The sequence below is a fragment of the Lycium ferocissimum genome, chromosome 12, assembly GCF_029784015.1.
Source record: "Lycium ferocissimum isolate CSIRO_LF1 chromosome 12, AGI_CSIRO_Lferr_CH_V1, whole genome shotgun sequence".
NCBI lineage: Eukaryota > Viridiplantae > Streptophyta > Magnoliopsida > Solanales > Solanaceae > Lycium > Lycium ferocissimum.
In genome coordinates, this window is record NC_081353.1 from 39078809 (window position 1) to 39092504 (window position 13696).

The 13696-nt window shown below is 33.8% G+C and overlaps 3 protein-coding genes across 5 annotated transcripts in view; 2 read left to right on the forward strand and 1 right to left on the reverse strand.

Annotated features, from left to right (window-relative positions):
• Positions 1-2262: 2262 nt before the first annotated feature.
• LOC132040447 (protein PAM68, chloroplastic) lies at positions 2263-3021 on the reverse strand. Its single transcript, XM_059431086.1, has one exon. It carries the CDS (start codon positions 2932-2934, stop codon positions 2338-2340), a length of 597 nt encoding a protein of 198 aa, XP_059287069.1. The 5' UTR covers positions 2935-3021; the 3' UTR covers positions 2263-2337.
• Positions 3022-4401: 1380 nt separating this feature from the next.
• On the forward strand, positions 4402-12569 carry LOC132040950 (cadmium-induced protein AS8). Of its 2 annotated transcripts, XM_059431647.1 has the most exons (5): positions 4402-4589; positions 6248-6288; positions 7277-7523; positions 7964-8236; positions 12201-12569. In XM_059431647.1, the coding sequence occupies exons 3-5, from the start codon at positions 7283-7285 to the stop codon at positions 12212-12214; spliced, it is 528 nt and encodes a 175-aa protein (XP_059287630.1). In that variant the 5' UTR covers positions 4402-4589; positions 6248-6288; positions 7277-7282; the 3' UTR covers positions 12215-12569. The 2 variants fall into 2 exon arrangements, with proteins under 2 accessions (XP_059287630.1, XP_059287629.1); XM_059431646.1 differs by lacking the exon at positions 6248-6288 and having other exon boundaries at positions 4404-4589.
• Positions 8615-13696, forward strand: part of LOC132040949 (MOB kinase activator-like 1A) — a 35729-nt gene continuing 30647 nt past the window's right edge. The window contains exon 1 of one of the 2 annotated variants that reach the window (XM_059431643.1): positions 8615-8626. The gene's annotated coding sequence lies outside the window, so the exon portion shown is untranslated. Of the gene's footprint in view, positions 8627-12363; positions 12375-13696 lie in introns of those variants that run through there. The other variant, XM_059431644.1, reaches the window with a different exon arrangement.

Genomic DNA, 13696 nt, shown 5'->3' on the forward strand with positions numbered 1-13696 from the left:
TCTCAAATCATAAGGGAGGCTAGTGTTACGAATCGGAGAAAGTCTCTCAAATTAAACCACAGGAGAGGTTATTTGCCTAATTATGTTTTGTGGCCCTTTATTTTCTATGTTGTCTCCAAGCCAACTAATGGGTTTATTCTGCACATTATAGATGGACACTATCCACTCAAAATGAGTTAGGTCCAGCCCAATCATGTGTGCTATTTTGTTGGCTGATTTGGCCACCAGTATTCATGGTTTGGTTGTTCTATATAGTTTATTCTTGTTAAAGTGACCGATTCCGATTGGTGATTAATCTAGCTTGTTGTGGCATATTTTAGGTTAGTTTTTTCATATTATTTTGTGTGAACAAATCTGATGCATAAATTTTAGTTGCAACCAAAAAAAAAAAAAAAAAATAGAGCATAATCGTAAACAAATATTAGCCTTGCAAATCTAAAAATGATCGTCTTATCTAACACTAAAAAAATATGACATGAAGTCAAACATGGAGTAGGATTAATGATAAAGGATCTGGCTTAAACATATAAAAATGACTAAGCTTCAAAATCTTGTATGTCTTCCATATTATCAAATTGTATTTTAAGAATTGGGGGTGGGGAGGTTGTGGTGAGAATTGGAGGAAATGGACAGAGCCAATCAAATTCAATGGCTGAGACACCCTTTAGCAAGGAGTATCGTTCAAAACCTTTCTCTTAACATTTTCAAATTTTTCCATGCGTAAATAAAGGACTAAATTAATTTTGGTAAAGATGCATCCCCCCTTAGGATAATCTTCATGGAAAATCGCACCCAAAAGGGTGTGATGTAGACAATCTACTGGGTAAATAAACTATATATATAGACACACACACTATGCTAATATTGAAAGTCCTATATACTTCTTTCAATATTGATGAAGTAAAGCCTTAAAATCACCGTAATCTTAGACACAAACAATTTAAATGTCAACTTTGTGATAATCGGTCGACACCACTTGAGAGAAATTCTACATACTCCACGAAGAAGAAAAATACCAACTAAATCTTAAAGAATCAGTCTTCTAAGCAAGAAGGTTTATAACAAGATCAAAATATAAGACATATTTAAATAGATGCATAGCCAAATGTCCTTACTTCTTTCAACGTTAATTTCAGACATAAAGTAAAACCGTAAAATCACCATTATCTTAAACACAAATAGCTTAAAAGTCACTTTGTGACAATAGGTTGAAACCATTGTTACAAAATTCTACATATCCCACGAATTAAGATAACACCTAAAATGATAAAGAAGCAATCTAAATGAGAATTTTATAACAAGATCAAGATAAAAGACATTCAAAGAGAGATGCATATATAGCCAAAAGTCAAATACTTTTTTCTTGATCCACCACCTGAAATTGAGTGCCCAAAAAAAAAAGGCCAATTCTTCTTAGCTTCATTCCAACCCAAGAGTGAAACTTCTCTCATTGGATCCCAACTAGATGAAAGTACTATCACATAACTAACTCCTAATAAGGCAGTCCCAAAGAAAATAAATGACACAATAAATGGCGCCCAAGTAGGTACATCAATCTTTAATCCAACCTTAAGATAATAAAAGAAAGGGGAAAAAGAAAAAAGAAAAAAAGCCAATAAACAAATGGATACCTACTTAAATTAATACTCTCTCCGGATCAGTAAAAGAGTCCACTCAACCATTTCAGACACCCCTTAAGAAGCTACTCACTCCAAGAAAAAAAAAATATAAATTGACTAAACTACTCCTAATTAAATAGGCATTGAAATTTGATCACATGACACTTAATAGGGGCAAATCCGAAAAGATAAGATTAATTGTCTCATAATTTAATAAGTGGACACTTTTTTTGACCCAAGAAAAAAAAGTTAAATGGACACTTTTCCTAATCCGGAGGGAGTACAAAGTAAATATCAATTTTAATGCTAATTTCAGACAAGAAGTAAAGGCTTAATATCACCATAATCTCAAACACAAATACACAAATACAGTTAGACCTCTCTATCACGGTCATTCTCTACAATAACAATTCATTAGAACAATTAATTTTATTTTTTTTAAACCGGTTTTTTATGTTATGTTATATCATATCTTTATAACAATATTTCGTTATAGCATCCAAAAACTATCGAAACAAACGACGTTATGAATAAGTTTGATTGTAACTTATAGTCGATTTGTACAATAAACCGACACCATTTGCGCAAAAATCTATATACACCACGAATCAAGAAAACACCTATAAATCACAAAGAAGCAAGCTAAATGAGAAGATTATATAATAAGACCAAGATTTAAAAGACATATTCAAAGAGAGATATTGCATAGCCAAAAGTCCTAATACTTCTTTCTTGATCCACCACCTGAAATTGACTGCCAAAAAACAGGCCAATTCTTCTTAGCTTCATTCCAACCCAAGAGTGATCCTTCTCTCATTGGATCCCAACTAGATGAAACTATCCCATAACTAACTCCTAATAAGGCAGTCCCAAAGAAAATAAATGACACAATAAAAGGTACCCAAGTAGGCACATCAGTCTTTAATCCAACCTTAAGATAATAAAAGAAAGGAAAAAATAATAAGCCAATAAACAAAGGTATACCAACTGATAATCCTATTCTGCTTATCATTCTATTAGTCACTATCTCTGGTATAACACCTCCTTCTTGATTCCCATCATCATCATCATCTTCTTGATCATCATCATCTTTATCTTCATATTCTTGTTTTGGTTTCTTGGTTTTTTTGGTAATTTTCTTAGGGGAAGGTCCAAAACCTTTTGGAGAATTTATAGTTGCAAAAAGAGGTGTCAAGTTTGAAGTTTGATGTAGTTGTTTGGATTTGGAAATTGGGAAGTGAAGGGAGTGTTTGTTTTTTGAGGTTAATGGAGTTGGAGATACTACTAGTCTTGGAAATGAATTTAGTGTTTCCATTATTCTTTTTCTTCACTGTCCTGTTTACAACTTCACTCTTCACATTGTTCTAATTGGTTGGTGGTGGATAGGTCTTTGTTCAAGATTTTTGTAGGAAGCTTATCTATTAGCTGAGATGATGTCCCTTTGGTAATTTACTATATTGCCCATGCTGGCAAGTTACTCCCAAGTGCTCAAAACTAAAGTGTTATAAGGTCCCAAAAAAGTATCACTTGATAGTGTAAATATTCTTTTTTATGGTTATAACATATCATTAATAATTTTTGCAGGTTACACGTTTATGCTTGGTTTAGAAAGTTAATTTGGAAGTTAGAACTAGGAAAAGATGGATTAAAAGGGGGAGGGGGGATAAAAGAAGAAATATACCAAGGGTTGAATTGGTGATTTCCTCATTCAAGCTAGATATACCCATTCGCCAAACACAAAAAGGGCAGGTTGCTATACTTTCTTTTTATATAATATAGTTTGACATGATATGAAAATTAAAAGAATAAAGAAAAAAATCAAAACTTATGATCTTAAACATAACATTATTATTTGAGTGACTATAGGACTTTTGAAAATTATGATTTTAAACATATCATAACATTTGTGTGACTATAAAAACTTGTTATTAAGGATAAAATGAAAATTTTTAAGTTAAATTATTTCTTAATTTAAAATCTATTATTCTTTGTGAAACATAGTAAGCTAAATATGCCACATAAGATAGAAAGAACTGAAGTATAAAATTTAGTTAAAGGGATGAAGTATTTATTTTAACTACCAATTATGTTGGGATGATATTTATGCTCCATTCTTAACTAGAGATCTCAAGTTCATGTATGAAAATAAAACATCTTTCAGCAGGGAGTGTGTTAATGTCTAAAGTAGACTTTTTAAAAGCAAATTCAAATTAGTCAACTCAAAACGAATACAAGACGTAGGTGAAAACCCCCAAAAGCATATATTTTAAAAAAAGAAAAATTTACATGACATAGCTAACTCTAAGAGGTATTTATGGTTAATAACTACTATTTAAGTTAATTACATTTTGTAGCCACAATTTTCATTTCGTAGCTATATACAATTGTATAGATGTATTTGAATGTATTTGGTTTACGTACCGCAAAAGCTGAATACAAATTATATGTGTATTTATATTCATATGTATATGGTTGAATACATATTTTGACTGTATTATCACTGTGTGTTTGCCAAATGAATTGAATTTTTGATTTTATGTGTTATTTGCTTCATTTATATACATATGTATATGGCTGAGCAGTGTATTCAAATATACTCAAATACACACGGGATACCTAAAACCTAGCTGCGAATACAACTGAAAAATGCATTCAAATACACCTAAAAACCAGCTACAAAATGTAAATATACAAAACATAGCTGTGTATTTTTGGAAATCATGGGTAACTTTTGGAAAATTTACTCTTTATATTAAGGACCAACTCATAAATGTGGATACTGGATAGAACACATTGAATCAATTTTGGCCATAAGAGTTAGTACTGTTAGTTTTGATAGCCAACAAGGGCCGATATATCATTACTCCCTGTTTTACCCCAACAGAATATTACTACAATATTCCAATCAGTTTCAAAATATGTCCCCTCCAAGACTCGAGAGTATTGCACTGACACTACCTTACTGAGCAGGTATAACCTTAAATCTCTTTACTCCTTTTTTTTTTTTTTTTTGCTTTTACTTTAGTATATCATGTATATACACTGAATTGTCCATTTCATTTTTAGTTGTTTCTGCTTACTTTGAGGTTTTATTGCTTAAAGAATGCTATTTTGTGCTCTTTTGTTCTTGGGGGGCTTTTCTGATTGTTGCTTCTTGTTTTAAAGTTTCATTGTTTAAAGAATGCTATTTTGCAATATCTTTTCTTGGGATGTTCTTTAATTTTTAAGAGCATAACTTGTCTGAATCAAGGATACTGATTTATCCATTTCATTTCTAATTGTTGCTGCTTGTTTTAAAGTTTCATTGTTTAGAGAATGCTATTTTGCAATATCTTTTTCTTGGGATGTTCTTTAATTTTTAAGAGCATAACTTGTGTGAATCAAGTATATTGATTTATCCATTTCATTTCTAATTGTTGCTGCTTACTTTGAGGTTTTATTGTTTAAAGAATGCTATTTTGTGCTCTTTTGTTCTTTTGTGTGAGGGGTTGGGGGGTTGGGGGGGGGGGTATTTCTTTAATTTTTATAAGCATAACTTGTGTATACTGAATTCTCCATTTAATTTCTAAGTGTTGCTGCTTACTTTGAAGTTCCATTGTTTAAATTAGGCTATTTTGTTCTTGGGGTTTTCTCTAATTTTTAAAACCATAACACTTGTGTGAATCAAGTATACTGATTTGTTCATTTCATTTCTGATTGTTGCTGCTTACTTTTAAGTTTCATTGTTTAAATTAGGGTATTTTACCCGCAAGGTGGCTCAGTTGGTTGAGCATGGGGCTTTCATAATGGAGGTCTCAGGTTCGAAACCCCCTGCCTGCGAAAGTAGGGAATTTGCCTTCTGGGTCGAGCTCGTTGCACATGGCTTGCCTAGTGCGGGTTATCTCTCCTGTGTGGTTGGGGGCTATTGCACAGGAGCGGGGTTTACCCTGTACGCACCCAAAGGGTAGCGGCTGGGGGTTCCCTTGTCATAAAAAAAATTAGGCTGTTTTGTTCTTGGGGTTTTCTCTAATTTTTATAAGCATAACACTTGTGTGAATCAAGTATACTGATTTGTCCATTTCATGTCTGATTGTTGCTGCTTACTTTGAAGTTTCATTGTTTATATTAGGCTATTTTGTTCTTGGGGTTTTCTCTAATTTTTATAAGCATAACTTGTGTGAATCAAGTATACTGATTTGTCCATTTCATGTCTGATTGTTGCTGCTTATTTTAAAGTTTCATTGTTTAAAGAATGCTAATTTGCACTATCTTTTTCTTGGAATGTTCTTAAAGTTATTTTGAAGAGCATAACTTGTGTGAATCAAGGATACTGATTTGTCCATTTAATTTCTAGTTGTTGCTACTTACTTTGAGATTTTATTGTTTTAAGAATGCTATTTTGCTCTCTTTTACTCTTGGAGTTTTCTCTAATTTTTAGAGCTTAACTTGTATGAATCAAGTATATTGATTTGTCCATTTCATTTCTAAGTGTTGCTGCTTACTTTGATGAGGTATCGTTGTGTATTTAAGGTTATTTTGACCTCTTTTGTTCTTGGGGTTTTTTTCTCATATTTTTAAGAGCATAACTTGTGTGAATCAAGTATACTGAATTGTCCATTTCATTTCTAACTGCGGCTGGTTACTTTCAGGTTTCGTTGTGTAAAGAAGGCTATTTTCCGCTCTTTTGTTCGTGAGATTTTCTATAATTTTTAAGAGCATAACTTGTGTGAATCAAGCATGCTTAATTGCCCATTTCGTTTCTAATTGTTGCCACTTACTTTGAGTTTTCATTGTTTAAAACATGCTCTTTGCGCTCTTTTGTTCTTGTGCTTTTCTCTAATTTTTTAACAGCATAACTTGTATACTGAATAGTCCATCTCATTTCTAATTGTTGCTGGATTTTTTTTGCTTCGTCAATTGTTGCTAGTTACTTTGAGGTTTCATTGTTTAAAGAAGGCTATTTTGCACTCTTTTTCGTTCTTGGAGTTTTCTCTAATTTTTAAGTGCGTAACTTGTGTTTTTCTACTTAGTTCGTTTAATTTTTAGCGTTTCATTTGCCAAGAGAGTAGCTAGCAAAATCTTCTGGTTTGTGAATAAAGGGCCACGGAGAGGACTGGGAATATAGGGGTTTATTTCTGGTTTAACTTTCAAATTATTGAAATAGCTCCTTTTTTTCTCACCACCAACTTGATGGTTAACTGGGATTAGTGGGGAGAATTAGTACAAAGATGATAGAGACAATACTCCTTCTGTCCCAATTGTTTAATACTTTCCTTTTTGGTATGTCCCAAAAAGAAAGTCATATTTAGCAAAAAAATAACTTTAAACTTCTCATTTTACCCTTAATGTGATGGTTTTTAGACACGTCTATGATTTGTTTTATACCACATGTTTCAAAAGTCTTTCTTTTTCCTTGAACTTTGTGCCCAGTCAAACATCGCAACATAAATTGGGACGGAGGGAATAGGATATAGACCCCCCAAAGAAGTAAATAGAATTCCATTATATTCTTCCAGTCTGTTAGAGAACTTTGAGAGGATATCTTTCAAAAATGACATAAAATTTTACCTTATTGCCTAATGAGAAAAGCCTGTCCTGACTTGGGATTTTCCGTTTGGGTAATCATAGTTATCTCTTGCAGAATTTGATAGACTTACGGGGCTTGTGATTAATTGTAGGTAGAAATGATTATAAAGGGCATGCTCAGACGATATGAAAGATGGAATCCAGTGCATCCTACATATGGAGCCTTCTGGGGCATGGGAATAGGTATTGGCTGTGGGGTGGGATGGGGCCCTGGATTTGGTCCTGAGGCTATTGGTTATGTTGGAGCTGGTTGTGGTGTTGGGTTCAGCGTCGGCTTCTCTCTGCTCGGCATTGGCATTGGCCTCCCTGCCAACTACATCTACACAGTTCCTTACAACAGTAAAAATTACCAACTTTTCATGTTCAGCTTCTTAATAATTGCATACCTTAGGGGTCATTTGGTTGCTGGTTAGACTTATGCAGGTTTAAGTTATGAGTTTAATTATTCATGTATTACTTATTTCATCTTTTACCCTGCACAAATAATACATAGATTCCCCATAACTATACATGTATCAGTTATGCAGAATTGTAAACTGGTAACCAAACCCCATACTTGGTGTGCTGATTTTATACATAACACTTAAAATGCTACCAAACGTGGTACTAGTTATGCTTGTTTTAATACATGAATAACTCACTTCCTAACCAGCAACCAAATGACCCCTAAGTTTTCTGTTCTTTTTTGTTTTTATTTGACCAATATTGCCAACTATAAATGTGAGATTTGAAACTACTGTTGAAGTTGATTTACTAATTTACTTGTATATTCTTTGTAGCCTTCACAGCTACCAGAAATGGTGCTATAGAGATGGCTCGATCCACTGATATACAAAGCATGAGAAACATTGTAGAAGACAATTGGTGTTACCTTGATTCAAGTATTTCTGGGCTGCAAGAAAGGGTGATTCAGACTTTTTCAACCTTAAGGGGCAAAGAATCGTTACGGAAGGCGGTAGATTTGTCCAAAAAGTCGTCCAAAATGTCCTTTCCTGATCAATGCATGCATCGTCTAAAACAAGGCATCAATGGCTTATTTCGTCCTTTAAAAGGTATGCTACATCGTGCTCACAAATGGATGTAGTACCATTTTGCAATTTAACCATGATTAGACCTTTCACACCACTTTGTTCTAATTCCTAAAAACACAGTTTAATATTGGTCATCAATCTATGTTCTACGTGTTGGTCATTTTGCGGATTTTGCTGCTAGTCCCTGTCATATCTGTTCCTTTAAACTAATGTAGATAAGTTTGCCAATAAAGCATCAATTATTAGGTTCCAATGCTGCTCTTTGGTTCGAAGATGGAATTAAATGTGATTGTTGACGGAAAAGTAACTTGATCTATCCTCAGTTAAAATGGTTATTAGTTCATATTCGTGTGCAATTTGCAACTAAAATCCTATTTTCAATTTGCAATCATTTTAACCGTTTTTTTTTTCATCGTCGACTCTCTCCGACTGGATCATGTTACTATGATTAAAGAAGTACACACCAATCATATTCATTTGTTTGGAGCACAAAATTACTTATAGATGGCATTTTGGAGATAAAAGTGGGAAGAAACAAAGAGTCAGAAAAAAGAGTGTGTGTGGGGAGGAGTGGGGGATATAAAGGATTAGGTGGGATAAGGAACAAGCCATGACTCCTAAGCAGGTATAAATGTTATAATAGACATACTTGGCAAGATTTTGTATTAGGTCTAGATCTTTACATATTCTGAATACCTGGTGTAATCTGATTATCTGAAGCTAAATAACGATGTTACTGTTTTATCGACTTTTTAGTTTTTAGAATTCCTTCAATCATTGGGGATAAGGAAGTTCTGTTCTGATATACCTAATTTTTGGGACCTTCTCGGTCCATCTTTTACTTATCAAAAAGAAAGAATTTAATAGCCTATTCATTTCCTAACACTGGAGTTATATTGACTGCAGCAGACCTTTTTTGTCAAGGAAACTCTAGAGCTATTTCCTTGGGATAGAAATAAAGATCTCTAGTGGTCAGTTCATGAAATTTTTACAAATGGTTTAAAACGTTTTGTTTAATGGTAAATGATTGTATGACGAAGTTTATAACTGATATTCATTATTATTTGAGTTTCTTTAGTAAGCAATTTAGTAATTTTTCTTGGTGATCTGCAGAGATTAAGAGACTGTTTCTAGGAATAGATTTAGTATCTGTAGATTTAGGAGGAGTTGGCCACAGTAAGGGATGGAAGTACGCTTTCCAATGCCAGCGGGACAACCATAGGCACATAGAAGAGGACCGCACATGAAAGTGCAAGGAGATTGTAAAAAACGAACACGATGTCCGTTTCTTAAGACAAGGCAAAGCCTTGACATCAAACGGGTGGCACAAGGAACCAGGCAAGCTAAGTGATTAGAGAAAGGCTAGTCAGGAATAGTGTTCTAGGAAGTTTGAGTATCCATTCTAAACTTTTAGCACCTAAAATGCTTAGAGTTCTAAGATTTTGACACTTGGTGATAATAGAACTATAGCGAGTGACCTACTATATTTCATCCTTACGTCAATTAGTTCATACAATTGAGCTACTTGTGGCTCAATCAGGATATGACTAGATTTAATATAAGGGCGACACGATTCCTGTAGAGGAAATGTTTGGGAGGTAATCTTGCGTGTAATGGTAATAATGTTACTAAGACGTACCCAATGGTGCGGCCTGGTACCCAATGAAGTGGGTGCAAACCTTAGAGATCATGGTTCAAATTCGAAAAAGACAAAATACTAGGTGATTTCTCTTATCTGCCTAAGCCTTGGTGGGCAGAGTTACCCGGTAGGCCGGTACCTATACTGGTGGGAGGTAGCAATCACCGGATGGAATAGTCAAGATGTGCGATGTCGACCCAGACACCACCGTTATAAAAAATGAAGTTACTAAACTCATGAATGTGGATAGCCAGCAAAGTGCAAGTACAAGGACGATAAACTCAGAAAATTGTTTTTATTAAAGATTTAGGGACAGGAATGGTAATGGTTGTTTGCGCCGAAACTAAAGATTGAAGATGGAAATTCTACAAGTGTCAAAATAATGCTATATGCTTTTGGCCCTGCGAATCTTCGTTAATCAAAATATTCTCTGGATAAGCCTCTTACACTTTTTTGTGGAGGGATTTACCTTAGGATGCTAAGGAGTAAATTGCTTATATGGTCCTTGTCTAACTTCCCGAATTAGTAGGGAGCAGTAGGGACCGTCTAAAGCAATTTACTTGGATGCTAAGAAAAGCCTAGAAGCTGGAACTATCAACATGTTCTTTATATGTTAGATGTCTTTATCATATAGTTGAATCACCCAACTGTCCTTTCATATATCAGCCTTACTTATTGTCTTCAAACCTACCTCCCTTTTCTTGGCTTTTCTAAAATTCCTTTAATCTGGCTTTAACAAGAATCTCCGTGATTGGGGATCGTTGAACACAGTTACTGTTTCCTTCTGGTACACTGAAACTGCCTTATAGTCTTATCCAGAATCTGTGTTAAGGTTCTTGAATATGGAAGCTGGGACACTATTTGGAATTATGTGTTCCGATAAAACTAAGAAAAGGGTCCATAATAGGAAATTGAATGTTCTTGTCAACGTTCTCTTTGCTGACACTTCGATTTGTATTCACACTAATATATAATGTGTTGTCATCTCCGCAATGCTATCATTTAGAACCGTTGCCTTAAATTTGTTTATTTGGGAAATAAGTGTTCTGGAACCATGACCTACCGGTCAGTGTTGAGTAAGGTGTGATAAGAGTCGTGCAGATCCTTCAGAATATACTTAAAACTAGAACAAAAGGAAAACTTGATGTCCTTGTACTAGATACGTGCACACACTTGTATCTGATACAGGGGCGGATCCACCCTTTGGGGTGGGGGTGGCATGGCACCCCTCGATTAATAATTTTTTTATATACTTATGTTGTAATTTGCTTAAATTAGGTTAAATATTTGATCTTGATATTTTTAACATTTTCCGATTCCCGTTTTTCTTTGCGCTTTTTACTTCCTTTGTATGTACACAGTTATATTGTTTTCCTCTTTTCTATTATTTTATGATATTTATTCCAAATTAAGCATTTCTCTTAATCTCAAATCATCGTGAGTATTTAAATCGAAAAACTTGGTTTCAATGGGAATTTTGGATTGAGATCAAAATTCATTTTTTTAATAATTTCTTTTTGTTTATTACTCTCTCCGTCCATGTTTACTTGTCTATATTTGACTTGGGACACTCTTAATAAGCAATAAATAAAATGAGAAATGAATTGGAGTACTTACTAATAAGGGTAAAACTAAAATGGTGAATTATGTCTTGGTTTTTCAAACTATATAACTTACAAGTAAAAGTGGACATATAATTTTATTATAATGGACAAAGAAAAATGGACGGAGGGAGTGTATTATAAAAAATTATGTTATTCTATAATTGTTAAATTCAATTTAAATCACTCTACTACTTAAATTGTGATGGAAAGGTTAGAAAAAACATGAAATTTATGATTTATTGTTGAGAACTTGTAGTTATCTAATTCTACATTTACTTATGGGGTGTATTTACATATTGAAGAGATTATTTTTCTTATTTTGATTGATATAATTCCCTTATTGAAGATGTTATTTTACTTGTGCAAATTCATTTTTTAATATACATAAGAGATGCAAGTTCCTCGGTGAAAATGTTGATTTTACTTCTGTTGTTAATGGGTGTTAATGAGTGTGATTCCTTATTTAAGATGCTAATTATGTTCTTTTCTTGATTTTTGAGATGTAATTTTCATATTTGCAAATAAAAAAAAGCCTTTAAGTTGACCCGAATAAAAAAAGAGATGGACCAGCCTAACAAGATGTACATTGAAAAAAATTGTGGCACCCGCCACCTTCAAATCCTAGATCCGCCTCTGATCTGATATATACCATAAACAAATCCGTGTAACGTATATGTATCCTCCTTTTGAAGTACGGAGAACTTCGAAAACTTATCATGTGTCGTGTATTGGCTTCGTGCAGGTTCAAAGGATTAGCAGCATGAAGGGAAGCACTATGTTTTTCCAGCCCAGAAGTGTCAATGTACACATTATAGTATTGGCCTTTATTTTTTACCTCACAGCATTCTGTTGGCTTACATAAACAACTATTATGGAAATCCACCCCCACCCCCACCCCACCCTTTGTTTTTTTTTCCTTTGCTAATTTCTTTTTGTTCCTCTTCTGGGGATGGTGGGTGAGCTTGTGATAGTAGGGAGAGTAGGTAGAAGAGAGAGGAGTAATTGAAATTATTAGGCTGCTGCTATATGTGTAAACATATTCTGATTTCTTTTATGTTGGAAAACATTGTTCAAATGAAAGTGAAAAAGAATCTGTCTTTTTTTTTTTTTTTTTTTTTTGTAGTACCTGATAATATTACTTTCTCCGTTTCAAAATGCTTTTCTTAGTTTTCTTTTTAGTCTGTTTAAAAAATAACGTCTCTTTCCTTTTTTGACAACTCTTTAATTTCAACTTTTCACATGGAATGTTCAAGACCACATGATTAAAGGGCATTTTGGTACATTCTACATATTTTTAGTTAACAACCACAAGATTCAAAAATCTTCTTTATTTTCTTAAACCCAGTGCCAAGTCCAAACCGGACAAATATTTTAAAACGGATGAATATGTAGTCAAATTCTATGCATCGTTACAAAATAAGAGTCCATGTTGCTCAAGGTTTCAGTAGCCGAGTACCCGTTAGTTATAAGCAAACAACAAATAAGAGTCCATTTAATTCTTTGCTGGTGTGAGATTCCTAAGTACTTGTAAAATTAATCGAGTTGTAGGCAAACTGGCTCGAATACTATTATTATAAACACATGAGAGAATAATTCTAGAGATGATAGATTTACTAGAAGTGGAATTGTGTGCGGTGTATGATTCCTCCCACCAATCACCACCAAAGTATGTGGTGCAATGGATGAGGCTACTTCATCCTTAATCAGAGATCTCAGATTCGAGCCCTGGATTAGAAAATTCTTGATAGGGAGCGCTTCCCCTGAATCGGTCCTACGCGACGCGAATCCGAAATAATTGAGCTTCAATGCGATACCGGACGCCGGAGGAAAAAAAAATCCTCCCACCAACCACTTTCCAAATATAGGCTTGTGAAAGTGCCAAACTTGAATGGTGCGTCAGCATATTAGATGATTGTCAACACAAGTGCTATATTTAGGCAGTTGTGGGCATGACACATCAAAGGCCTTCATTAAATTGAAACTAAACATCTCCAACAACTTCACATATGAAACTAAACATCACATGACACAAGTATGCTGTTAGTTGAAGTAACCCATCTCGTGTCTCTACGGAATAAAATCAAATCTCAAATTAAAAATTGATAAGAAAAATAAATTATATATAAAATGTATGAATACTCTAAATAAACGTTTTGTTGGAAGGATTTGAAAAATTAATCCTAACATAAGTTTCTACATAAAATAATATCGCTTTTGGTTCGAGAGATTAGAAAAGTA